This window comes from Curcuma longa, chromosome 5 (genome assembly GCF_044706935.1).
Source record: "Curcuma longa cultivar G26 ecotype Majalengka, Jawa Barat chromosome 5, ITB_CL_G26_1.1, whole genome shotgun sequence".
NCBI classification, from domain to species: Eukaryota; Viridiplantae; Streptophyta; class Magnoliopsida; order Zingiberales; family Zingiberaceae; genus Curcuma; species Curcuma longa.
In genome coordinates this window covers 6,251,601-6,276,394 of record NC_133865.1, presented here as the reverse complement: position 1 = coordinate 6,276,394, position 24,794 = coordinate 6,251,601, and the positions used below count along the sequence as shown (strand labels likewise).

General features: G+C 33.2%; 1 protein-coding gene across 2 annotated transcripts; it reads left to right on the top strand.

The window, feature by feature from the left end:
- Nucleotides 1-385: 385 nt before the first annotated feature.
- On the top strand, nucleotides 386-24,794 carry LOC141828835 (ubiquitin C-terminal hydrolase 13-like). 2 transcript variants are annotated; one of them, XM_074716221.1, is made up of 32 exons: nucleotides 386-531; nucleotides 818-881; nucleotides 1,087-1,234; nucleotides 1,346-1,503; nucleotides 4,025-4,290; nucleotides 4,362-4,580; nucleotides 4,668-4,776; nucleotides 4,851-4,966; nucleotides 5,745-5,843; nucleotides 8,478-8,587; nucleotides 11,088-11,162; nucleotides 12,144-12,222; nucleotides 12,315-12,461; nucleotides 12,532-12,612; nucleotides 12,697-12,816; nucleotides 13,470-13,592; nucleotides 15,082-15,159; nucleotides 15,329-15,417; nucleotides 15,695-15,803; nucleotides 18,101-18,169; nucleotides 18,249-18,359; nucleotides 20,549-20,604; nucleotides 20,689-20,866; nucleotides 20,961-21,062; nucleotides 21,143-21,214; nucleotides 21,369-21,434; nucleotides 21,841-21,906; nucleotides 22,030-22,116; nucleotides 23,442-23,558; nucleotides 23,850-23,924; nucleotides 23,990-24,076; nucleotides 24,196-24,794. In XM_074716221.1, exons 1-32 carry the CDS (start codon nucleotides 502-504, stop codon nucleotides 24,235-24,237), a joined length of 3,348 nt encoding a protein of 1,115 aa, XP_074572322.1. In that variant the 5' UTR covers nucleotides 386-501; the 3' UTR covers nucleotides 24,238-24,794. The 2 variants fall into 2 exon arrangements, with proteins under 2 accessions (XP_074572322.1, XP_074572321.1); XM_074716220.1 differs by having other exon boundaries at nucleotides 815-881.

The following is a 24,794-nucleotide window of genomic DNA, read 5'->3' as shown; positions in this document are numbered from 1 at the left end:
AAAAAAAAGTTAAAATTTTATTTAAAACACCTCCTAATTTTTCTCCAACTTTTACATATATTTGTCAACAATTTATTGGACTACATCTTCCTTGGCCCTCTGTCCAACCGGTGGGCCCCGTGATAGACAGTGAGGGAAGGTTGAGGGAGTGTTTTAAGATATCGGTGTATGATTTAATAATTTTGTTTAAATAAAATGTGTAATTTAAATATTAAAAAAAAATGTTAGATGTGTGGTTGCCGCTGCATTTTTCTTCTCCAAGTCGCACTGAGGCATATACGGATACGAGGGATCTTGGGCCCCGCGTACATACTCGCGATCGCATTGACGTGTGATAAAAACCCTTAGCGCGTCACCTGTACCCACTTCCTGTTTTGGCCTCGTCGCTTGATCCCGTGGAAGGGCTCTCTCTTCTATCTCCTCCGATCAACGCCCTTCCTCCGCCGGCGATCCTCCGCCTCGGATCGGATCCTCCCGTGCCACTGCAGTGACCACCAACCCATGACTATGATGACGCCGCCCCCTCTTGAAGTACGGTTCTCCCAACCTGCGTTCTGTCTTCGTTCGTCACCCTAGTTATTGGTTAGTTAGCTCGAGGTGGCGTGTGTAGCTAGGCCTCTCTGTGTCGCTCGTTCCTGTGCAATTCTCGTGGTTTCTAGGGTTTGGAGTGGACCGCTGCCTGCTCGTCAATCTGTTAGAATTTGAATCTCCATTGAACCCTTCATGAGTCTGCAAAGGCGTTTTTAGGATCGAGGCGCGGTGATTATTGGCGGATCTGAGCTCTAATTTGTGTGTTCGTTTCTTGTTTTTGCAGCAGCAGGAGGACGAGGAGATACTGGTGCCGCATCAAGAGTTGACGGAGGGTCCCCAGCCGATGGAAGGTAACTGCTATTGATCTTTAGTCGAGGCTGTTGATTGTGAGGCATTCTATCTTTGGTTGCTGGAAATTAGTAATTTTGCATGCTTCTGCTAATTTGAAGATAAAATTGCTTTCGGTGATGCTTCTTATTGTGTCTGACTTACTGTTGGTTCATAATTTTGAATTTTAATGCATTCTTCTTTTTTATGTTTCCTTTTTGGTGCTAGTTTTATCAGCTGAGACAGCGAATGCTCTGGAAAGCCAACAGGTGGAGGATCCTCCCACGTTCAAATATAGGTGGACAATTGAAAACTTCTCCAGGTTGAATGCCAAGAAACTTTATTCTGACATTTTCTATGTTGGAGGGTATAAATGGTAAGCTCAAACATTTAATGCCTTACATGTCAGATGCATGTTTTGGCTCACTCAGTTAGGATATGGCAATTCATTGGTATTGAGCAGTTTTTCTTGATTTGATTGTTGCAGGCGGGTGCTAATGTTTCCCAAGGGAAATAATGTAGACCACTTGTCTATGTACCTTGATGTTGCTGATTCAGCTACTTTGCCATATGGCTGGAGTAGATTTGCACAGTTCTCACTTGCAATTGTCAATCAAGTTCATGGAAAGTACACAATCAGAAAAGGTATCTTATCTCTTGTGAATTTCCACTTTTGATCATTTCCATACATTAGCTTTGCTGAAAACTAGGCATATGAGAATCTGATATGTGAATCCAATGTCCAACAACTTCACTTTTATCTGGATCCATGGGAGAAGCCAATTATAGCTCAGTTTGACTACTTACTCCGGTGGAATACTAGCCACAAAAGGAACTTGAGTATTTTGGAGTGTCATTTATTCTGAAATGAGTAGACAAGTTGCTGGAAGCTGAGGTTTGACAGTTCGGAACTACTATTCAATGGTGCCAATGGAAACCACTTCCAATTTAGTTGATAGTTACAGACATAAATTCTTACTTGATCTCTGGGAGAGTGGGGTTGGCTTTATTAGGATTGGAACACAATTATATATGCAGAAAGAATAATTGATGCCAACTTAATCAAAATTTATCTCATTTAATTTCCAAAACACAGGAATGATAAGCTCTTACTAGCCCTCTTCAATAACACCTGTCTCACATTCAGAACATACTTCTTTTGTTCACACCACAACACACTAATTTCCCAACCTATGGATTCTGCAATAGCTCTTACTTTTAATCACAATATGACTCTCAAAATACAATTATCTCAAACTCAATGCCAGAAACAACATCTACAAAAATGACCCAAGCATAGTGCCTCACCCACTAATAATCCATCTCCATGGCTAACATGCCCTATAATTGAAGATAGAGACATGTTTATTTTGTGAGCCTGGTTCGGAGTATCGTCTCATAAGTTATAGAGCTGTTCTCTACTTATGATTTGAATTTGTTATGGTCCCGGTGGCTCATGAAGCAGGGGGGAGCTCAATCCATTGCAAAATGACTAATCACCCAAGTGGAAGATGCCTCCATGTATTATAAATGCACAAATCTATGCACATTCTCATATGAGACTAATTCCGATATGGTACCTGATAGGCCATCATGCATAATGATGATGAACAGATTTTTTTGGTCCTTAAAATTTTCTTGTACAGTTTAAAGGATAACTAAGCCTGGGTGTCAAGGAAGTATACAACTATACAAGGAAAAGAAGAGCTGCAAAACAACTATTGACAATAACATGATGCAGAGACCACATTATTTTGAGAATTTGATACATCAGAACTTAGTTAATTTGTAGAACTAAGATCACATATCACCAAACCAATTATATTTGCTTTTAGAAACATTTTACTCCTTTGTAATATTAGTTCAACAATCTGCAGATTTTGCTGACATGAATTCTAGTATGGATGGGCAACAAAGATGTATTTTGTCTTTATATTTATGAGCAAGTGAATTGAGTTTGGCATCACTAGAATGCCATATGATATTGTTTATTAAAAAATTGCCTGAAGGCTAGTAATCAAGGTGTCTTATGAAGTTATTTGGGATGATGTTTTATCACTATGAAATGGTTTATATCCCCTAATTAAACAAAATGAAAACATTAGAGAATGTTGAAACAAGCATATTCTTTGCTTTTTAAGGAAAGATCATTAATGGTTAATGCTTTTGGCATCATCATCATCAAGCCATAATAGTTTCAACTATTGAGGGATGGCTACTTGGATGTTATTCCTCAATTGAACTCTTGCGAGACTATGTCACTAGAAATTTTTAAATATCTTAGACCACTTTCAATTACATAAACTAGAATTATCTTTCATTTGCAGTTACCCCTTCACACCTTCCATATACTTGATCAAACTTGTCTAACTATTTGACCTTTTGGTCATCTTTAAACATTCATATCATCTTAACCTTTTTTCTTTTATTTTCTCACTTAGGAGGTGCACTTAATTTTTCACGGGGAGAAAATTTTCTTTTCCTTTCATATTTTCTAGTAACACAACACATCCATCTTAGTATTTTTATCTCTTCAACGTTTATTTATTTATTTTTGTGCTTGTTTCTTAATTGCCCATCATTTAATATAGGAAATATTGATTACCACTGTCTTATAAAAATTTTATTAAAAAATCTTTTAGTCTAAAGGGCACATGACAATTACACAATTATATCGAAGTTCGATCCGAGATATCTAAAACTCTTTTTACATAATCTGTGTCCAGCTTTTGCTTCTTTTCTTTTCTTTTCCTGGAACAACATTCTAACTACTAAAATTAAACTTTGCCTATGAAATAAATTATTCCTATAATAAGTTAAGAACATCAAATAACTTTTTAAATGATCCGCTGACTATATGTCTGCAATCAGACAATGAGACACCATTATGGACTTTCACAAACATTTCTTTATTTTATTGATAGGTAGTAATAGTATGACTAACATTCTTGTGAAGGTTTCAAAGTGGTTGTTGTTCCCAAGTTTGGGAATTGCTACTTGTTACCTGCATATGCAGTACTATATTTCTGGGAGAGAAAATGCCTCTGAGTTTTTGCATAAGGATATGGTTGAGAATCTGTTTTCTGTTATAAACATTGCTTTTTAAAAAATAAAAAACTTGATTTTTTTTAGAACTGCCCTTGTCCTTTACCTTTCCTGATTACAGATACACAGCACCAATTTAATGGGCGAGAAAGTGATTGGGGTTTCACTTCGTTTATGTCTCTAAGTGAACTCTATGATCCCAGTAGAGGATATCTAGTCAATGATACATGTGTAATTGAAGCTGAAGTTACTGTCCGTAAAGTCATAGATTACTGGAGTTATGATTCAAAAAAGGAAACAGGCTATGTTGGCCTCAAGAATCAAGGAGCTACTTGTTACATGAACTCTCTTCTGCAGACTCTGTATCATATTCCATACTTCAGAAAGGTAGGAGTGACAATTCATTTAGTTGCACAATCATTTTGTTCACTGAATGATCCCATAAGTCTCATTTTCAGGCTGTTTATCATATGCCGACAACAGAGAATGATATGCCATCAGGGAGCATTCCCTTGGCGCTGCAGAGTCTGTTCTATAAGCTTCAATACAGTGACAACAGTGTTGCTACAAAGGAATTGACAAAATCGTTTGGTTGGGACACATATGATTCCTTTATGCAACATGATGTGCAAGAACTTAATAGGGTTCTTTGTGAAAAATTAGAAGACAAAATGAAGGTTTGAAATTTGTGCTGAAGTGATCTTTGTTGTGTTGACATTGGTATTCTCATTCATTAAATTGTTGTATTTGAAATATTGACACAGGGAACTGTGGTTGAGGGCACAATCCAGCATTTGTTTGAAGGACATCACATGAACTATATTGAATGCATTAATGTGGATTACAAATCCACTAGAAAAGAATCATTTTATGGTATGGAACTGCTATGACTTTGCAGTTTTTTTATATGTTTTGCAAGTAATGCTGCTTGGTTGTATTGTGTATAGATTTACAGCTGGATGTAAAGGGTTGTCGGGATGTTTATGCTTCATTTGATAAATATGTCGAAGTAGAACGGCTTGAAGGGGATAATAAATATCAAGCAGAAAACCATGGGTTACAGGTATTTTTATTATATCTCTTCATTTATTCAAAGATTATTTGATTAGTTACTACATAATTTCTGATCCTCAATTAAATTTGCAAACATATTTTATAAGTTGAGTAAAATTTCTTTCAATAAGACTATTGAATTTGTTTTTTTGGTCTTTTTTGTACTCTGTCATGATATTGACACAAGTTATTCTCTTTCATTATTCATGTTCTATAGAATTTCGAATTTTGAGATTATTTGATTTATTTAAAGAAAATCCATACGGGGGATTGTTCCTGGAGATCTGAGTTCCCAGTCAAATTTTCAAATATCATCTTGTTATCTTGCTTTATGAACATGCAGATTGCTAAATTATTTGGTTAGACCTTTGACATTTCTTTCTTTTTTTTTTTTTTATTTAATTAATCATAATATTGGATTTTGTTTCATTTAATGCATACTGTTAAGGTACATGTATGAAAATGTCTATGACAAATGAATAATATCTGTGCTGCACAGTTTTTAACTAGACTTGTATTTTTTAATGCAGAATACTCTTGGTTTCACTGTCATTGCCTTCATTTTTTCCTTGCTGATAAGTACATAGTGTATCAATTCTGTAAGATCTGAGTGTTTTTTGTTTTTTTTTAAATGCACAATTTAAGGGGTTCCCATAAAGACAAATAAATTTCTTCATCTAGCAGTTAGAGCAATTAATATTTGTACACTATTTTCTTGTAATTTAAATACGTGTCTTTGTGGTGCTATTAGTTGAGAATTTCCTTTCACCTCTAAAATTTTCTTGCAGGATGCTAAGAAAGGTGTTCTTTTCATTGACTTCCCCCCTGTTTTGCAACTCCAGCTTAAGCGTTTTGAATATGATTTTATGCGAGATACAATGGTGAAGGTCAGTGAGGCTTTGACACTTTTTTATACATCACTTATATTGTTCATATGTATATTTTGTTCCTAGAGCTGGTTTTGTTTTTTAGTTTGTCTAGTTTTCCTTGAGCTCCTGAAATATTTGTTAATCAAATATGGTCAAACGTATCTGTATTTATTCCAAAGTCATATCTTTTCATTTCAAATTATATTTTGTTATTATGAATATGGTTTAAAATTTTTTACCGTATCATGTGGTACAGTTGAAATTTATCACTGTGGTATTAGTAAATTGCTCAAATCCAATATTGTTCGACATGCATAATCTCTCATGTTCTGATTGAGACAATGAGCATTATGTCGTGCCAATACTTGATATGCTATGATATGCACCAAATGAGTTCAAATAATATTTGTTATTTTTATGCCTTGTTTCTTGTAAAATTCTTATTCACTTGATTATCTAATTCCTATAGTGTTATTTTTATAAGTAAATAAGTTAGCAGAAGAAAATTACAAGAAGAAAACCTATATGATCGATGCATATTAAAGTAAACATGAATAAAATTATTTATAATTAAATTACTAATTGATAATAGTATTATTAAATGTGGAAAAACAAAGTAAAAGAAGACTATATTAAACCCACCATATGAATTCTTGGTATGTTTTAATGCATACTTAGATATGTCAAGAATGGGTATTATATAATATGAGAAATTTAATTCATTCAAATAAAAGTCATTTAAATTTATCTTAGCATGCCAACGCATATTAAGTGTCATGCCAAAGCATATTGAGTGTCAGCAAAGCATAGATCATTCCAGTTGGGGGTAGAAACTCCTACATGAATGGCACTTTAACTTAACCCTCGGGTATGTAGTTGTCTTCTTTTCTTCTTTCTTTCATCTCCTTCCTTTCTCCACCTCTAATTTGACATTGATACCATTCATCGAGACTTCGACAATGCCCAAATTGAGTTGTTCTGCTCAAATACTGAAACTGTGACAAAGTTTGATATTTTGAATGTACTGTTTGTGATTTTTTTTTTGCATTTTAACACATGGTACAATGATCTATGATAGACTTTCTATCTCCAATTGAAATGGTACATGTTTGGTGTTGTGCTGTAGTGAAATTCGACACTTCAAAACATGCCTTAATCAACTCATCTCTTACATTTAGTTGCTAAATGATATCTCTAAATATATACCTATAACGATTAAAAAAATAATTATACTAAAATTTTTGGGCAACAAATTATAAAAATATAATAAATAGCTCAACTAATGATTATATTTTTCTAATATCAAAATCAATAGTGAATCAAATGAGAGCATTAGTTCTTATAGCACCCTATAATTTTCTAAAATCCCTGATTAAATAATGCTCGTAGACATCTAATATTGAAATTGGTTCTTTACATGCCCAAAAATATATCTTAATTATTGAGAGTTGTACTTGTACTTGGATTTAGATTGACATTTAGAATTGAGAAGGACTTGGACTGACACATCTAGAATTGAGAACAAAGAAGTTAAAAGATATGGTTACATCTTGGTTTTTTTACTTGGCATCGATTCTTTGCTGCCGGTGGTGCTCTTGTTGTTGTTTCATTCTCCCTCTCTCTTTTAATAATGTTTGATCTCTTCCCTGCAACCGATAGATGAAATTGATGGATGTTATGAGAAGAGAATCCTCCTTTCTGGTCATTATCACCAAAACTGTGTCATCATTGGCAGCAAAATGTTTTTTGCTTGTTGATGGTACAATCGAAGACCCAAACAATATGTTTTGGCTGTGTTGATGGATACTGATCATCATTTGATACTAGAAAACAATGTCAAATGTTGGAAATTTTTGACAGCAAATGAAGGGTTTTGGGTTCGTTCTGTCCAATGCATAGATGAATGGTTTGCTTAAAAATTTAATGTGAGAGGATACCCCTCTGATGTTGGAAATTTTTGACAGCAAATGAAGGGTTTTTCTTTTATTTGCCTTCATTTCCTTACATTCTGTCCCCAACACACCCCCCCCCCCCCCTTTTTTTTTTGCCATTCACTTAATCACTTACTTAATCAGCATTCCCTGCTGAGATAAACAAGTGTGTCGAGCTTTGTCTTTAATGATAGCATATTTTGTGGATAGGAAGGGCGGCCATTAGGAGAGCATAGAGAATAGGATCCTATCATCTAAAATTATGTGACGTAGGGTAATAAACTTATGTATTTGATTTTACATGATTAGTGAAATAGAGGTGAAATTATGTTCCCACAGAGAATCTTATTTGATGTATTCTAGACATTATCATGCATTTTGGTGCTTGAACCAAAAAATCCACCTATCAGTATTGTTGCACTTTTATTGGTTCTTCCAAGCCATAATCGTGCCATTCACATTCTCTTCAGCTTCTCATGGCTCTTTGATCCTTGTTGACTAGAAGATTCATTCTACTTGGAATAAAATTGATCACTCTCATGTGGTGAAACCTTGTTACTTTAATTGAGATCATGAAGAAAATTTCACATTTTGGTTCAACTTACAACCTAGAACATTATATAAATGCCTATTTGCCAAGTTATATTTTTCTGACAGCTTTATATAGTTTGGATATATATATTTTTTATTCTCATTTGTAAGTTGGTCTCCTGGTATGCAGATAAATGATCGTTATGAGTTTCCACTTCAGTTGGACCTTGATAGAGGTAATGGTAAATATCTTTCTCCGGATGCAGACAGGAGGGTTCGAAACCTGTATACTCTTCACAGGTGAGCTCTCTTTTAAATAAAGAAGACTAGATATGATGGAAACCGAGTGGGGATCCAGGACCCAAATTATATTACTAAATTACTCAATACTGCATTTAAATAATTGGTATTTGGTAGAAGATCCTACAATTTCTGCCAAGGAGTATCCACAAATTGAAACCTTTGAATCTTCAACTAATTTCTGTACTACCAAATCCATCTTTCACCATTTCATACACAATCACTATCAATCAAATATTATTCTGTTTGACAGAGTTATTTTCAGATATTCATTATAAAAAAAGCAAGTGAAATATCGAGCAATTTTTTAAGTGTTAGCTTCATAATTGATTACAATGCCTTTTTGGCTTTTACAAATTAGCTTGCAAGAATGTCATTCCCTTTTATCACAGAAAATCTATTAATTACATGCATGTGAGCTATGCAAGTTCAACTCCCAAGTTAATTATTAAGAATGCAACCTCAATGAATCTTCTCTTTGCTAAAACATTAGAAAAACACAAGCCTGACTATGGAATTTACCGTAGAACGCAACTTGATATTTATTTGCTCATTAAATTGCTTGTCAGACTCTGAATGTGTTTATCTATAACAATAAGTAATCCTACTTCCTGCTAACTAAATTAAGAAACTGAATTTCATTATGATACTTTTGGAGTTGACGAAATTTTCCTATGAATTGGGAATATTATGCATTCATGCAATTTCTTGAATGATTTGGAAAAATGTATCAGACATTTAATTAGATCATGTGTGTTTCATTTGAAAAGAATAGTGCATATTTGGATTAAGTTCAACTACTAATTGTTAGAAATTGAGTAATCATAGTTGTCAATAGGGGTATTGACCATTTTAAAATCTCAAGTATCTATTGTATGGTTGGAGTCGGTAAGAAACTTTTTAAAAATATATGGAAGAATAAAATAGATTGCTTAGTCTATGAGATAAATGTATATATATACACGCATACATGTACATCTAATATAATACTATATATATGTGTGTATATAACTTTTATTAAATATGATATTATCATCAGATAATAATATTGATAAATAACACATATTATCAAAAACTATATTAATGGATCAAATTATAATTGATTTGATATTATTATTGGAAAAATATATTACATATTTCCATTTCTATTATTTTATTATTGATATTTTATTTTGAGATAACTATAAAATATTTCATCTCATCAGATGTTCATATTAAACATATCTATATTATTCCTGTTATTGTTATATTATTCAAATCATTTCAGTGTAATAATAGTAAGTTTAGTTAATTACTATTTTATTTCCAAGTTGACCAACCAAATGATTTGGTCATGTCCAGCCAACTAATCTCCAGATTTGAATTTGCTTATTTCCGCAGCAAATAAAATAAAAACAACTCACACTGCAGCTGCCAATTACCACAATAGCCTACACCTATTATGTTTCAGGAAACTAAACAGTGCTGACAAATTGCTTTAACATTGTTATTACGTATACTATTAATCAAATCGATGACCCATATGTTGAGCATACATCTCTTGGTCATTTATTTTCATCAGTATATAATCTATATTTAAACTAAAACACTATTATAGCTATATAAACAAAATCTTTGTAAATTTCACTTCACAATTTTGTCCAATTTATTATCTATTTATATCAAGTACAATTTTATTATCTATTTATATCAAGTACAATTTAACTAATTGCTAAATAAACATAAAGACTAAAATTAAGTGTTTTTGATGTCATGAAATTCTCAAAATTAAATTTATTTACAACCTTTGGAAATATATATAATGTCAAAAAAAATCTCTATAAATGTATTCCATAAAGTATTATTTAATCAATATACTTCCTAACACATACTTTTTAAAAAATATATATATCGCTAACATAGATGACATAGTATAGCCTAAAGGGCAGTCCGGTGCGTGGTCCCGGGTCTATTGTACGCAACCTTACTTTGTATTGCAAAAGGCTTTCTGCGACTCAAACCTGTGACTATCAGGTCACATGGAAACAATTTTACCATTGCGCCAAAGCTCCCTTTCATATGACTATTGTAGCCTAATATACAATAAATATGCAATTAATAAAAACTAAAAACGGTGAGCATCAAATCCTTAATAACTGTTATCTAATTCACATATATACAATTTACTTATAATTAATTGTTAATTGGAATGCCATGTAGTTTCATGTCTAAGATTTGTCCAAGTTCCCATCGGTTCCCATTGATCCCAACACAACCTATCCAATTCATATTTGATCCTCCAGGTTTGACAGCTATATGAACAACATTTTGGATATTCTCATTACAATGTAAATTATCAATGAGCCTAAAGAAACAAAGGATGACACATTTGTGATAGCGAAGCATTTGTGGTCTTTGCTACCATCTTGTAAAATAAAATATAAAGATTCAAACTTAGAGGTGGAAATAATCTAAGCTGAGTTGTAGCAACATTTATATTGCTTTTTTTTCTTGCATCCAGTGTTCTCGTTCACAGTGGTGGGGTGCACGGGGGACATTATTATGCTTTCATCCGACCAACTCTATCAGATCAGTGGTATTGAATCTTTTACCTGTATCTTCTACCAATTCTCTTCAGTTATGTGTTTCCAAAAAAACAGTGAAAGATTGCTTATGAGTTTGTTGCTTAATTTACTTGTCTGAGTTAATATTTCTGAACAAAGAGTCCTTGCTATTTGCTCTGGTTACTTATGGAAAGATATTTTTTATTCAATATTGTCAAATGTCAGGTTGTTTACAAAGCTGTCAACTTTATGTTTTTGTAGATTTAACTAAATACCCTAAATTCTTTTCTCAATGTTGGTTTCCACTTTTTGTTGCCAACAAGCAGAAAGTTTTTTTGTTATGATTAACATTTTACTCTTAACTGATTCTTACAACTATTTTATTAATACTGTATTAATACAAAGATGTTCACTCGATTCTATAAGCAAACTGTTTGATGTGATAGGCACACAAATCCAATCGATTTGGGTTGAAGGCATGAGTATAGGGAGATAAATTAAACTTCATTTAACACAATTAAAAGTGATTTAAATTATTTGAATTTTACATATATAGCCTTTTTCAGATTTTACACAACTCGTATCAATTAGTGTTGAAGGATTTGAGGATTAATGGGAGATTAAATAAAACTCTATTTAACTTAATTAGAAGAAATTTAAAATATTTTGAAAGCTACTATTATATTACTTTGTATAGAATCTAATAGCACCCCTACTCCATATGGTTGGGACTCATGGCTTGCTTTGTTGGTGCATCAATACTATATAATAAGCTCATGTGTGGTTTAATTGCAAAAAAAACAGCTACTTTTTATAATATATATAAATAAAATTGACTAGTTTTTGTTTTCAGAATAAATTGGATTTACCCGACTTGAATAGGAGTTGCATCTTTTACTCAATGCTTAATGATTGAGTTCATGTGCTCTTGCCTAACTTATTAAGCGTCAACTACATTGTAATAGTAGTTTTTTTTAATAAAATATATGTAGTTAAGAAAAATTTCATCACAGGTTTAAGTTTGACGATGAGCGAGTAACAAAGGAAGATGCTAAAAAGGCACTAGAGGAGCAGTATGGTGGCGAAGAGGAGGTTCAAACATTAACCACTATCTTGTTTTAATGTTAATATCTTTCTATACTGTGTATACGCTACATATAGTTTTGACCATTTGGGTCTTGCAGTTACCTCAGACAAATCCAGGCTTCAACAATAGTCCTTTTAAATTTACTAAATATTCCAATGCTTATATGCTTGTATACATTCGTGAAAGTGACAAAGAGAAAATTATGTGTGATGTTGATGAGAAAGACATTGCGGAACACCTCAGAGTATGTTGATGAGATTATTAGCTGTATGATGGTCGTATATCTTTCAGATATTCACAATTTATATATACAGATTAGGTTGAAGAAGGAGCAAGAAGAGAAGGAGCATAAGAAGAAAGAGAAAGCTGAGGCTCATCTGTATACTATCATAAAGGTTGCTGTTGGGTTCCAGTGTACTGAGAAAATTTTTTTCCCTCTGCTTTGATTTCAATAAAATCCTTTTCTCCCTATCCATCAGGTAGCTCGGAATGAGGATTTGATAGAGCAGATTGGAAAGGAAATATTTTTTGATCTTGTAGACCATGACAAAGTTCGAGCCTTTCGCATTCAAAAGCAACTGCCATTCAATCATTTTAAGGTGAAATCATAAAAGTGGTTAAGCTACCTTAACAGATGAAAGTGTCTGATAGGATCATAGAAGATGTCCTTATGTGCATAAATATATATTATATTGACAGGACTTTATTTTATTAGTTTACTTTTAATGTGGTTTTGTATGGGACTTTGAAGCTGTGTCATAGCAATATGAAGTTATCAGTTGGTTCTATCCTATGAACAATCAAGGAAAGACATTTATATGAAATTATAATTCTGTTTGTAAAAAGTTATAAAAGTTGGGAGAATGCAAAATGCAAAGCATTTCACTTTTTCTGCTATATACAGAGGGAAGCAGAGATGCAAATTTATTTATTTATTTTTTAATCTACAGTATGGAGAGCATCATCTTAATGGGCATTGTAGATGTGCACTTTATGCAGGAAACTCACGTTTTGGATCTTCTGAACTCTTTGTTTTAAGTCATGTAGAGTGTATATGTGATTGCATTGCTAAGTATGCCACAGTTGTCTTAGAATCTGGAATCTTTCTCACCCTCAGAGTATTTGAGCCTCAAGTTCTGCAGTGCTTGAGTGATTATTCATTGAAATTTGTCATTACTGACTACATGTTGCTTCATTGCCCCCATAAAATTTTCCTAATGTGAATACCCTTCATAAATAATCTAATTGACAGGAGGATGTGTTCAAAGAATTTGGTATTCCAGTTCAGTTTCAGCGGTTCTGGTTGTGGGCCAAGCGGCAAAATCATACATATCGCCCAAATCGGCCTTTGACACCCCAGGAGGAAGCACAGTCTGTAAGTATAGTTGCTTCTCTTTGTACTTCTGTTTCCTAAATACTTTCAGCATTACATTTGATTTCTGAGAACTGTCCATTTTTGCTGCATTTTTTCTGTGTAGAGGCTTATCAACATATTGTACATATGCAAGGCTTTGTTTTACAGTTCCTCAGCCATGAGAATATGGAAAAGAATGTATTTATTTGCTGGTACTTATGTTATGATTTTCTCTAACTAAAGCAGACAGCAAGGGAACTTGGATTGGAGGTCATGCTTGAGTTTGCTGATTTGTGTTCCTAAATTTCAACTTTGTTTCTAATATATTTGGAAAGTAATAGTTAGTATTGTTATTTGAGTTAGCTAAATTATCCATGAATTTCCAGAATTCAGTAGTCTCATCCAGATTTAAAGTGTGGGTTGAAGACAAGTAAACTTATTTTTTGGAGTGATTATCACCATCATTTTTTAAAAATGTGATATAAAGTTTTCCTTTAAAAAAAATCATAAAGATTGCATGACCAAGAGATCTAAGAATAATCTTCAAATTAGGCAAAGAGAAAGATATAAAAATTCACACGATACAACTTATCTGCTTGGTTCTTTTCTGAATTTGTACCTTTTCTTCCTCATTAATTTAGATACTAAGAGTTAGTACCATGGTTTGAGTTAGACAAATCATCCATGAATTTCCAGTAGTTGATTAGTCTCATTCAAACCCAAAGGGTGGTCCAACATCAATGAAGTTTTCCAGAGTGCTTATGGTCATCTAATCTTTTTCAAAAAGATTGTAATTTTTCGCTTTATGTAAAATTTGTTATAAATATTATGGGACCAAGAGATTGAGATACAGACTTTAAATAAGACTGATAGATATATAAAACTCACAAACTGCAACTTATTGGTTCATTCATTTTGCCGTCTAGCTTCTTAAATGGTGTCTGTATTGTTTCTGTGCGTTTATAGACTTGTATCCATTTGTAATGACATCTAGTCATGTTAGGTCCTGGTGAGACAGTTTCTTTGTTCATGCTTGGAAGGTTTGGCAACTAAGGTTTCCACTTTTTTTAGTTCATATTGGTGGCCTACACTTTATTTCTACAACTTATTTCATATAATTCTCATGTTGTAGTTCTTTTACTTATTTTAATGTAGAAATTTCCATTTCAGTAAAAAATCTTCAAAGGTGATCAAACTTTCAACCTGCAGTTTTCTTTTATACATTTTACCAACCCTGGTTTGTATAAAATCCTTTGTGATAGATTTTGTGAATCCTTATGGACTGTTCCTTTTTTGAAAAATTTCTTATTCATCTCAATTTGATCAATCATTTCCTCTGTTTCTTCTAGAATATAAGCTATATTCAATAATACTTCTTACTATTTATTGCATGTTTCATGAATTTTACTATTTATTGCATGTTTCATGAATTTTTGTTGCCATTACAGTATAATTCATTTAGTACCATTTGGTCCATGAAAATAGTTGTTTTATGTGTGCACTTGTATAGGTTGGACAGCTTAGGGAGGTTTCAAATAAGACACATAATGCTGAACTGAAGCTGTTGTTGGAAGTAGAGATTGGGCCTGTAAGTTCCTATTTCACATCTTTGAGCAACTTGCATATAAATGGGTGTTTTCTTTTGAGATCCTTCATTTTGTAATCATTGTTTAAGTGAAGAGATCTCACATTAAAAGCTTCAAGTGTTTGTCATACTTGCTAATGCATTTTTTTGATTGACAATTGTCACAACCTAGGACCTTCACTTTCTTCCCCCACCACCAAAAACAAAGGAGGACATTTTACTTTTCTTCAAGCTATATGATCCTGAAAAAGAAAATCTGAGGTATGTCTTATAACTTCTTTGCTAATTTCCCTATGATTTTTCTTAATTTTATTTGTGAGAGTAGCAGCTTAGAGGCACAAAATTTCTCTAGTGTGGTATTTTTGCTGCACTGTTTGCATATGTAGCTAAGCCTTTCTATAGAAGGGGCTAATTTCAGAATGAAAATCCTCATCAGTCATGTAAAGGAAAAAACAATCTTATTATGGGGGACAACTTGCTCATTGTTTTGGCAAGACTTGTTCTTATTGTTTTGGTTTGTTTTGCTTTGTTATTGTAGATTTGTAGGAAGGCTATTCGTGAAGGCTCTAGGAAAACCAAGTGAAATACTCTCAAAACTGAATGAACTGGCTGAATTCCCTCCAAATGAAGAAATTGATCTTTATGAGGTTTGTTTTCCATTCAAAGCAGTGCAGTCAATAGTTTCAATCAACTCATTTGCATTTAAATATGAATTCTTGGTCTAAAGAGAATGAATGCATAGAAAATGCATAAACCACCATACTCTGAACACTAAAATATTAAGCTGGAATTTGTGAAACCTTGGAAGTCCTATTCTTGTTTTAGTTGGTTGCATTATTAAAAAATAATGTAAATTATCAGCTTAACCTCATTTTTAATTTTCATCAAAATTGCTAATTTGAAGCAATGACTATGCTAGAGTAAAAAAATGACAGATAGCAAATCCTTGCACAAGTCATTTACTGAACAAAGATTCTTAGAATTTCTTGTCATCTCCTGTATTTTGGTTTCTTTTCATGTTAAATTTTGCTGATAGAAGGTACAAGTGGACTGATCCAATTGTTTGTAAGGGGAAAACTTACTTTATTAGTTGTTTGTAGAATTTTAACATGGCAAACATACGGCTTACACAAAGTTCTATTGGTTTTACGCAATTCAAGATCAGAATGCAGGCTTCTAGGATTCCAGTTAAAATTTACTCAGAAGTAACTGAGTTGAAGAACCTGTTTGGTTTGGTTTGGTTTTGGTTTTGGTTTTGGTTAGAAAATGTGTTTTACCATACAATAACCCTAAAACTGCAGTTTTTAGAAAATTTTCTCCAATGAAGTTCTAATAGTATCTGTTTGAAAAGTTATTTCTGGGTTTTAGGAACACATTGAAGTGACAGTAACTATAAATTGAAATGTCTAAAGCAACTTGGAGGATCTGGACATTTTGTAATATTTCTTTCTTTTGTCTTCTATCAGTTTTTGGATTATTGGGCACTAGAAACTATGGCTGTTAGGGTTGAGATGCTACCTTGGATAAGAGGAGTATAGTTTTGGATTGTAGGATCAAAGTATAGGATAATAAAATTCTACAAGATGCTAAGAATGTTTTAGAAGTATATTTGATATTTATTTTAATATGTTGTATTATATTGAGTTCAACACTATCATTCTAATATTATAAAGTATAAATAAAATTAATTTAGTAAATATATTTAAAATACAATATAATTGTTAAATTGTTTGATCTGTTTACAAGGACTTACATAAGATATATGATAGTTCTAAGATAGATAACAAGGACAATAATTGAAAATGATTTTTCTAATTAGAAGTTAAAAGAATGTTTATAATTGACAACCGTATCAAATGATATGGTGTCAAAATAATTATTTGTTTCAGTAAATGTCAAATATTATAATGTCTAATTAACCATAGTATATTCTAGTCAATGGGATTAAGATTCTATGTAGGAATAACAAGCAAGCATAGTATTGAATCATAGGTTCATGAGATCCTATTCCGATTTAGATCCTACTTAAGATCTATGTCAATTTAGATGGTGAGATCGTAAGTTCCTAAGATCTACCATGCTATGACCTAATTATAGGTAAGAATTAGCCTCACAATATGTTCATATTAATATGGGGAAATGGTAATTGTTTGATGTTTTTTCCTTGGGCACTGTCCTTACTTTTGAAAGATGCATTTAAGATGGTATAGATATGCACTTAGGCAACCAATAAATACCCCAGTTAGGTGATATGAGATCATGATAAATACGCACATTAAGCGAGAAAGAGGGAGACCAAAGAAGATTTATAAGCAACGATAAAGTAGGATAAAATTTATTTAAATATAGATGAGAGTATAATAAGAGATTCATCTCAATGGCGTAGGAGGATCAATATAGCTAGCTCCATTTAGTGGGGAAAAGGTTTGGTTGTTGTTGTTATTGCAATATCCTTACTTTTAGTGATTAATTGTTCATCTTTATATTCTTTTGAAAATCTTTCTAGCAAATAGGAGGAACAATAAAAGAATTATTAATCATGTAATAATCAGACCAAATATTTTTTCATTTTTTCCATTAGATTGGCTATTGAAATATCAATTTTCTTTGTAGCCAAATAACATTGCACAAATTCCACTCTACAACAATGTTTTCTTTTGTATACCAAACATGTTTTAAATTTTTAAGATTTTTTGGAAAATTGAAATCCACTTTTATTTCTCAATTTTCTCCCTGAATATATAAAAATAAAAGGTTTTCTGCCCAAAAAATGGGCGTACAACTCTCCTTTTATTCATGTGATAGGCTTTTCATACATATGTTTATTATTAGATGAATACACCTCAATAGCGAAATATTGTTCTTTATATTTATGTTTTCATGTTCTATATTATATGTTAGTCCAAGATAAGAATATATAATTACACTCTGCTACAATATTTAGGAAATAAAGTTTGAACCGAATGTCATGTGTGAGCATATTGACATGCGGATGTCTTTCAAGTCAAGCCAGGTAAATATGATGCACAATTTCCTTTTTAACTTTTTTCCTGCTATCCTATTCATCAGCTTGTATGTATATCTGAATGTAGCTTGAAGATGGAGATATCATTTGCTATCAAAAATCTTTAACATCAGCAAATAGGAACCAGTTTCGATATCCTGATGTTCCTTCTTTCTTGGAGTATGTTCGTAACCGCCAGGTCTGTCTTTCTGATCTTTAATGAATTTCATTCCTATCATCTTTCTGCATCCAAGTTAAGTTATGGAGCCTTTTCTGAAGAAAGCAATCAGTAAAAACCTTGAGAAGGAAACAAATCGATTGAAAAATGTCCAATCTCTTAATCATGATGGGATCTTAGACGTTCAGCAGATGTTGAAGTTGAACAAAAATGTTTTATAGATATTCCATCAAAAAATTACTATGACAAAAAGCACAGTTGGGAAATGAAATGCATAACTTGGTTTCCACAGTTATGAGACTAAAAATTGTATGCTTGTTTGGATTGAATCTGTTATTCCAAATTGGGTTCTAACCCATCATATATTTGTAGGGATTTGTAAATCTATCACAATCTTTTAAACTTGCCAAATCTATCGATTTCTGGAACAAATTTATCGCCTGTTCAATGATCATTCCTGCTGTTAACTTGTTGATGGAATGCCAATTCAGCCATGTGATCTACTTTACTTGCCAACTCAACTACTATTACTTAATTTAATATCAGTTGATCCCTTCGACAACACTGTGAAGATAGAAAGCCATTGCCCTTCAAGGTGAGCGCTTGTGTCCTTGGCAACATAGCCTGCTGCCCCAACTTCAGTCTCAATGAGCTTGACTTGACTTCATCCTCCTGGCTGGATCCATCATCAACTTCATACTAATGAACCTTGTCGCCTGTGCCTCCACCTCTACTGCTGCTTTCTTTGCCTCCACGAAGTGTTTGCTTCTTGCCCACTAGCCGCATCTTTGAACCAAAGGGCCTACTCCTTGTTATCATGTCTGAACAGTTTTGTTTATAAAGGTGCGACCTATGTGGCTATTAGGTTGGTTATTGGGCTCATAGGGACCACAATCTCTAATGGATCGATCGCTCACTAAAAGAGGATGGATTCAGTGTTTTAGGTTCCTAAAACGCCCTAATAATGCCAAAGGCAAATACAACAAAAATTAAACTAAATGCATACCTCAAATGAAATATCATCAAAATGGAAGGGCATTAGAGATCTTCCTTCAAGGCCCATGAGCAGTCCACCACTGGAGGGGGTGCAGACTGCAGAGACCCCAGCAACATTTAGTTTGCCGCAAGGGCAAGGGGCTGGGGAATCAAGGTGTGGGTGGTGCTGAATCTAGGTTTTTTAGTTTTTTATTTTTAATAATTGTTGAGTTGGTAGGTGATATAGATAACTTAGCTGAGTTGGCATTCCACTGCATCAATGCTTTGCCAGTAAGTTAACAGCGGATGGAATGCAGTTCGATGGGTGATAGATTCTTGCTGAAACCTATATCATATGATATATTTGAAAAGCTTTAAAGGTTGTGACAGAATTGACATTCTGTAAAATGTGCACAATTGATGTAGTAATTAAATTTCAACAAAAAAAAAGATTTAGTAATTAACTCTTTCAAAAAGTTAAGAGAGGATGCACTTGTATTTGACTGCTTGAGTTTAATGTTCTAGAATAATTCTAGTGCGACATATGGATGCTAATCAGGTTATCATGCCTGCTAAGCAATGTCTAAGTTGTATGTCACTCCATTGTGATATTATACTATACTGTATACAATTTCAGTTGGAAGTTTTCTCTACCTTTTTTTTCCTCAAAATCCATGCTGTACATTTAAACCCATCAAAATCCATTCTCTATGGATGATCAAATTTGCAGAATTTTTAAAGGAACAAAAGTTAGAAAGAATTTGTAGGGTACATGAGTGAGGTTTAATCTGAGACAACAACAACAACAACCAAGCCTTATCCCACTAGGTCAGGTCGGAAATAGGTGTTAGAGGGTCTTATATAAGCTTAAAACAGACGCCCAGTAGACAAACAAAAGACTAAAATAGCTACCTGGTTTAATCTGAGAGAATTAAAATTAATGGGGTCAGCAATAGGTGTTAGAGGGTCTTATATAAGCTTAAATCAGACACACAGTAGATAAACAAAAGACTAAAGTAGCTACCTAACTAAAGTAGCTACCTACAATTTCTCGTCCAAACATTTCCAAAATGGAATTATAGATAATACAGATCAGTATTGAGTGTTTGGCATTTGGTAATTATTGGTTTATTGTTTTGTTTGCTTTAATTATCTTCTATATTAGTAACTCTTTTCTGCCCTACCAATGGGTTTGTGAGACCTATACTCAAGGTTTGGATAATATGATGTTATAGGTTGTTCATTTTCGATCTTTGGAGAAGCCAAAGGAAGATGATTTTTCCTTAGAATTGTAAGTATTTGAGAATATAATTTGTATAATTGTACCTAGCTATGTCATCTTCTAACCTTTTACTCTGATATGATGTCTATTCAGATCCAAACTTTTCACATATGATGATGTTGTTGAAAGGGTTGCGCGTCAACTTGGTGTGGATGATTCATCTAAAATTCGCCTTACATCTCATAACTGTTATTCTCAGCAGCCTAAACCACAACCCATCAAATACCGGGGTGTAGACCACCTGTTAGACATGCTGGTTCATTATAACCAGGTTGTTCAACTTTTTTACAATATTTATTCATACAAACTAATTGTTTACAGTGAAAATTAGTTACAATTAAGTCATTCTGATTTAACTGCTGCAGACTTCTGATATTTTGTATTATGAGATATTGGATATTCCTCTCCCCGAATTGCAAGGTTTAAAAACTCTGAAAGTAGCTTTCCATCATGCCACAAAAGAAGAGGTGGTTCAAACCTTCACTTCTTCTGTAGCTATATTTTTATTTTATGAAGCTTTCTTAAACCTAGACTTTTTCAACTTCAGGTGGCAATTCACACCATCAGACTTCCTAAGAATAGTACTGTAGCTGATGTAATCAATGACCTCAAGACCAAGGTAATTACATGTATGTGGTGTGGTTATTATCTTCTTGAATATGCAATTTGTGATGGAAGAAAGAGAGTTCACTAGTTGTTGCATTGATCTTATTGTTTTAATGTTACTTTATTTATGGCTTACAGTTTTTTATGGTTCGTTTTTTCTCATTTAGGTTGAACTCTCTCGTCCTGATGCTGAAGTCAGGCTGCTTGAGGTTTTCTATCACAAAATCTACAAGGTACCTTTTTGTTATTGATGTTCTTAGAGGAAAATTCTCAAGCTCACATAAGCAGGGTTATAATTAATATTTTACCTACTTCTATATGGGATTGGTCCATAAAGTTAACTCTCTGCTCAACTACATTTGTTAGGTATAGAGGTTGAGCTCTACCTTGTCCAATTTCTGGCCTTTTAGCTGATATTTGTGTCATATACTTTAAATGTGAGAATGTGCTTACACGTGAATGTTTTTTTCTAGTGTGGTCTGGTTATTGACAGATATTTTAAAGTTAAATTCTATCCTATTGGAGATTTAGTATCTTTTGCCAAATAGTTTCCACGCACCCTTACACATGGAAATTCTTTCTAGTCAAAGCTGTTCTTTTAGGTATTCTTGCCTCCATCTTGACTTTTTGTTCATGCAGATATTTCCACCAGGTGAAAAAATTGAAAACATTAATGATCAGTATTGGACTTTGCGTGCAGAGGAGGTGAGTTTTCATTTTTAATATTCAACTGGGCTGCTTTTAGTGTATTATTTTTGTTGATGTTTGTTATTATGCTGTCTTATTTGCTAGTAACCTAGTGGGTCTAATGAAGTATAATCCTTCCAGATTCCAGAGGAAGAGAAAATCCTTGGGCTTCATGATCGCATGATTCATGTTTATCACTTTACCAGAGATTCTAATCAGAACCAAATGGTAATTTTAGTGTGTTTGAATTGTCATTTTGCTATATCTTCACAAAGTAGAATAGATTCAATTTTCTTTTCTAATAATTAAAATCTGGTATAATTTATGTTCTCCACCAACAAAATTCCTGTTTGTTTTCTTTTATCTGTATCATAGTATTTTTCTCAACATGGTTTCTGAGCTTTACGCCAAGAAATTTTTTCTCAACAAGGTTTCAGTCTATGAAACTTTAGCACATAGGTTAGTCTTTGTCTCCCTTCTGCTGGTCTCTTTCTCTCGTGAGGATGTCAAGATTTTAATGTTTTCTTTTGACATATTATCATCTTTTCAGAGTAAAACCATACTTTACTCAGTCTCTCTATATTAAGTCTCCTACATAAATACTAATCTATCTCCTTTTCTCTGTAATCCTTGACAAGTCATTTCATCTTAGCAAACATTGGATTGTGATATCTTCCTTTTTATGCTCTAGAAGATTTTACTGATTTGAAAATCAGATGTATCTTCTTAAAGTCTGACTGACAACCCTTTTGAAGATTATCCAAAGGATCAAGTTGTTAAGTCTCCCAGATACTACAAATGTTATGTCTTCATCATATTTTTCAATTTATGAGATTTTTCTACTTTTATGTGAACTGGAGTTCTAAGTTGAGTCAATTATTATTTTGTGGTTATGGGTTTAATTCCATATAGGTTATTTATCTATGTAGTGTTATGTCTTGGTCTTGTTTATATGTGGACTATTAGTTCTATTTTAAGACTACAATTCTATCTTTCTTCTAACTAATGCAACTATTTTTATCCATGAAATCTGCAATTGTTTTTCCTGTTTGAGTTTTCTTCAAATCTAATAAAGATAGATAAATTTCCTTTTTCCTTCATTGTATACCTTGAGTGTTTTGGCCTAGAACAACCTGAACTAAAACCCATGGAGAAGACTCTAAATTGCCCGCAAAGCAATTGAAGGCATTATTTATTTTAAATCTGTGATGCCATTTTCCCTTTGCAAGTGATCTCACAGGTGCTGTTTGGCCTTCTCAGCTTGAATTATGTTGTGGATGTCAATACTCCCTACACTCCATGATTCATGGAGTTAATTTCTTGAAACAGATGCTTTTATCCATGAAGCCTTCCTTCTTTCCCCCACTCTGTTTGTCTTAGATTATTTAATGATGATAAAAATCATCCCATTTTCTTAATTATTTTTCTTTATTTTCAACTCCATGTTTTCTTTGGTCTTGTTTTAGGGCTAATAATTAATTTTTAATTTATCTTAATTGTGTTATTCTGTTTCCAAAAATAACTTCATTTAATCATTTTATGCTTCTTTGCAGCAAGTACAGAATTTTGGAGAGCCTTTCTTCCTTGTTATTAAGGAAGGTGAGACTTTAGCCGATATCAAGATACGCATTCAGACGAAACTACAAGTTCTCGATGATGAATTTTCAAAGGTATTTTACTATTTTTGTTGTTACTTCTTTGATCAAGTGTTCATTTGCATTATTACATCTTCCATTATTTTAGAGGTTCTTTATAAAGTCCATATCATGTTTTTTCTAATGCACATGTCAGTTACTTAAAGGTCAATTTCCTATGCTACATGTGTGCATTAACTTAGTTCAGTTTCAAAATTGTTTTTTTTCTAAGTTTGTCCAAATTACATTTATATCTCGCCCTTTTATATCTGACATCTTGATATCCAATGTATCGATAGATCTAATGGAATTCTTTTGTTCAATTAGTGGAAGTTTGCTTTTATATCACTTGGACGTCCTGAATACCTCCAGGATTCAGACATTGTATCTAATAGATTTCAGGTATGTTTATTTTGGTGTTTCTTTCTCTGTTTTTCTCCCTATGAAGTTTGATTACATCGGTGCAGAGAAGAGATATTTATGGAGCCTGGGAGCAGTACCTTGGTTTAGAACATTCCGACACTGCTCCAAAAAAAGCTTACACAACTAATCAGGTATAACTTCCTTTCAGCTTGTTCTTGGTTCCGTTTCAACACGCTATCAACCCTTCAGATTTTTGTAGATTTACCTACATCAATTGCGCAAACATCAATAGTCCTATGTTTTCCTGCAGAACCGTCACACGTTTGAGAAGCCAGTAAAAATTTATAATTGAAAGTTGGCTAGATCCCTTCCCATAACACCTCATGCTGTCACCTCACAAGCACATGGATTCAGGAGAACGACGTAGATTCTAGACATGAGTTCAACAAAGTGATGTGGAATGAAGGGGGATTTCATCACCAAAATTGTTCCGGTATTAATTGGGATGGTGTCCGCGGGAGAATCTACTATTTATCTCGAGCTCTTGTAATGGTTTGCGCACGTTCATTATATCACTTTTCTTGGTAGCTTTTGATCCATCAAGCCCTCTATTAGGTTTCCGCATGGTTGTTGCCGTATAACTTAGTACATGAGGCTTTGAATTAGAGGGGCGTTTATATAGGGGTATAGCTGAGTGTCTCTTTTGGCCTTTTCCTTTTTCTTTGTGTGTGTGTATCCCTCTTTCCAGCCTTTGTTATACTTTCACACCTTTCTTCTTGGGTTGTAAAATGGGATGATTCGATGTAACTGCTTGTCTTAGTCTTCTTCCAAGACCATGTAAAAGGATGAGTCATTGAAGAACTCCACTCCGTGTATCAGTTTGGACTTTCATACAATTTTTTTCTGCAA

What these genes read in the sequence shown, in the direction of transcription:
- LOC141828835 (XM_074716220.1), top strand. Translation starts at nt 502, where the DNA reads ATGACTATGATGACGCCGCCCCCTCTTGAA. An exon ending in TGCCATTCAATCATTTTAAG is followed by an intron (nt 12,817 to 13,469) that starts GTGAAATCATAA and finishes TCTAATTGACAG; the next exon opens with GAGGATGTGTTCAAAGAATT. An exon ending in TCAATGACCTCAAGACCAAG is followed by an intron (nt 21,215 to 21,368) that starts GTAATTACATGT and finishes TTTCTCATTTAG; the next exon opens with GTTGAACTCTCTCGTCCTGA.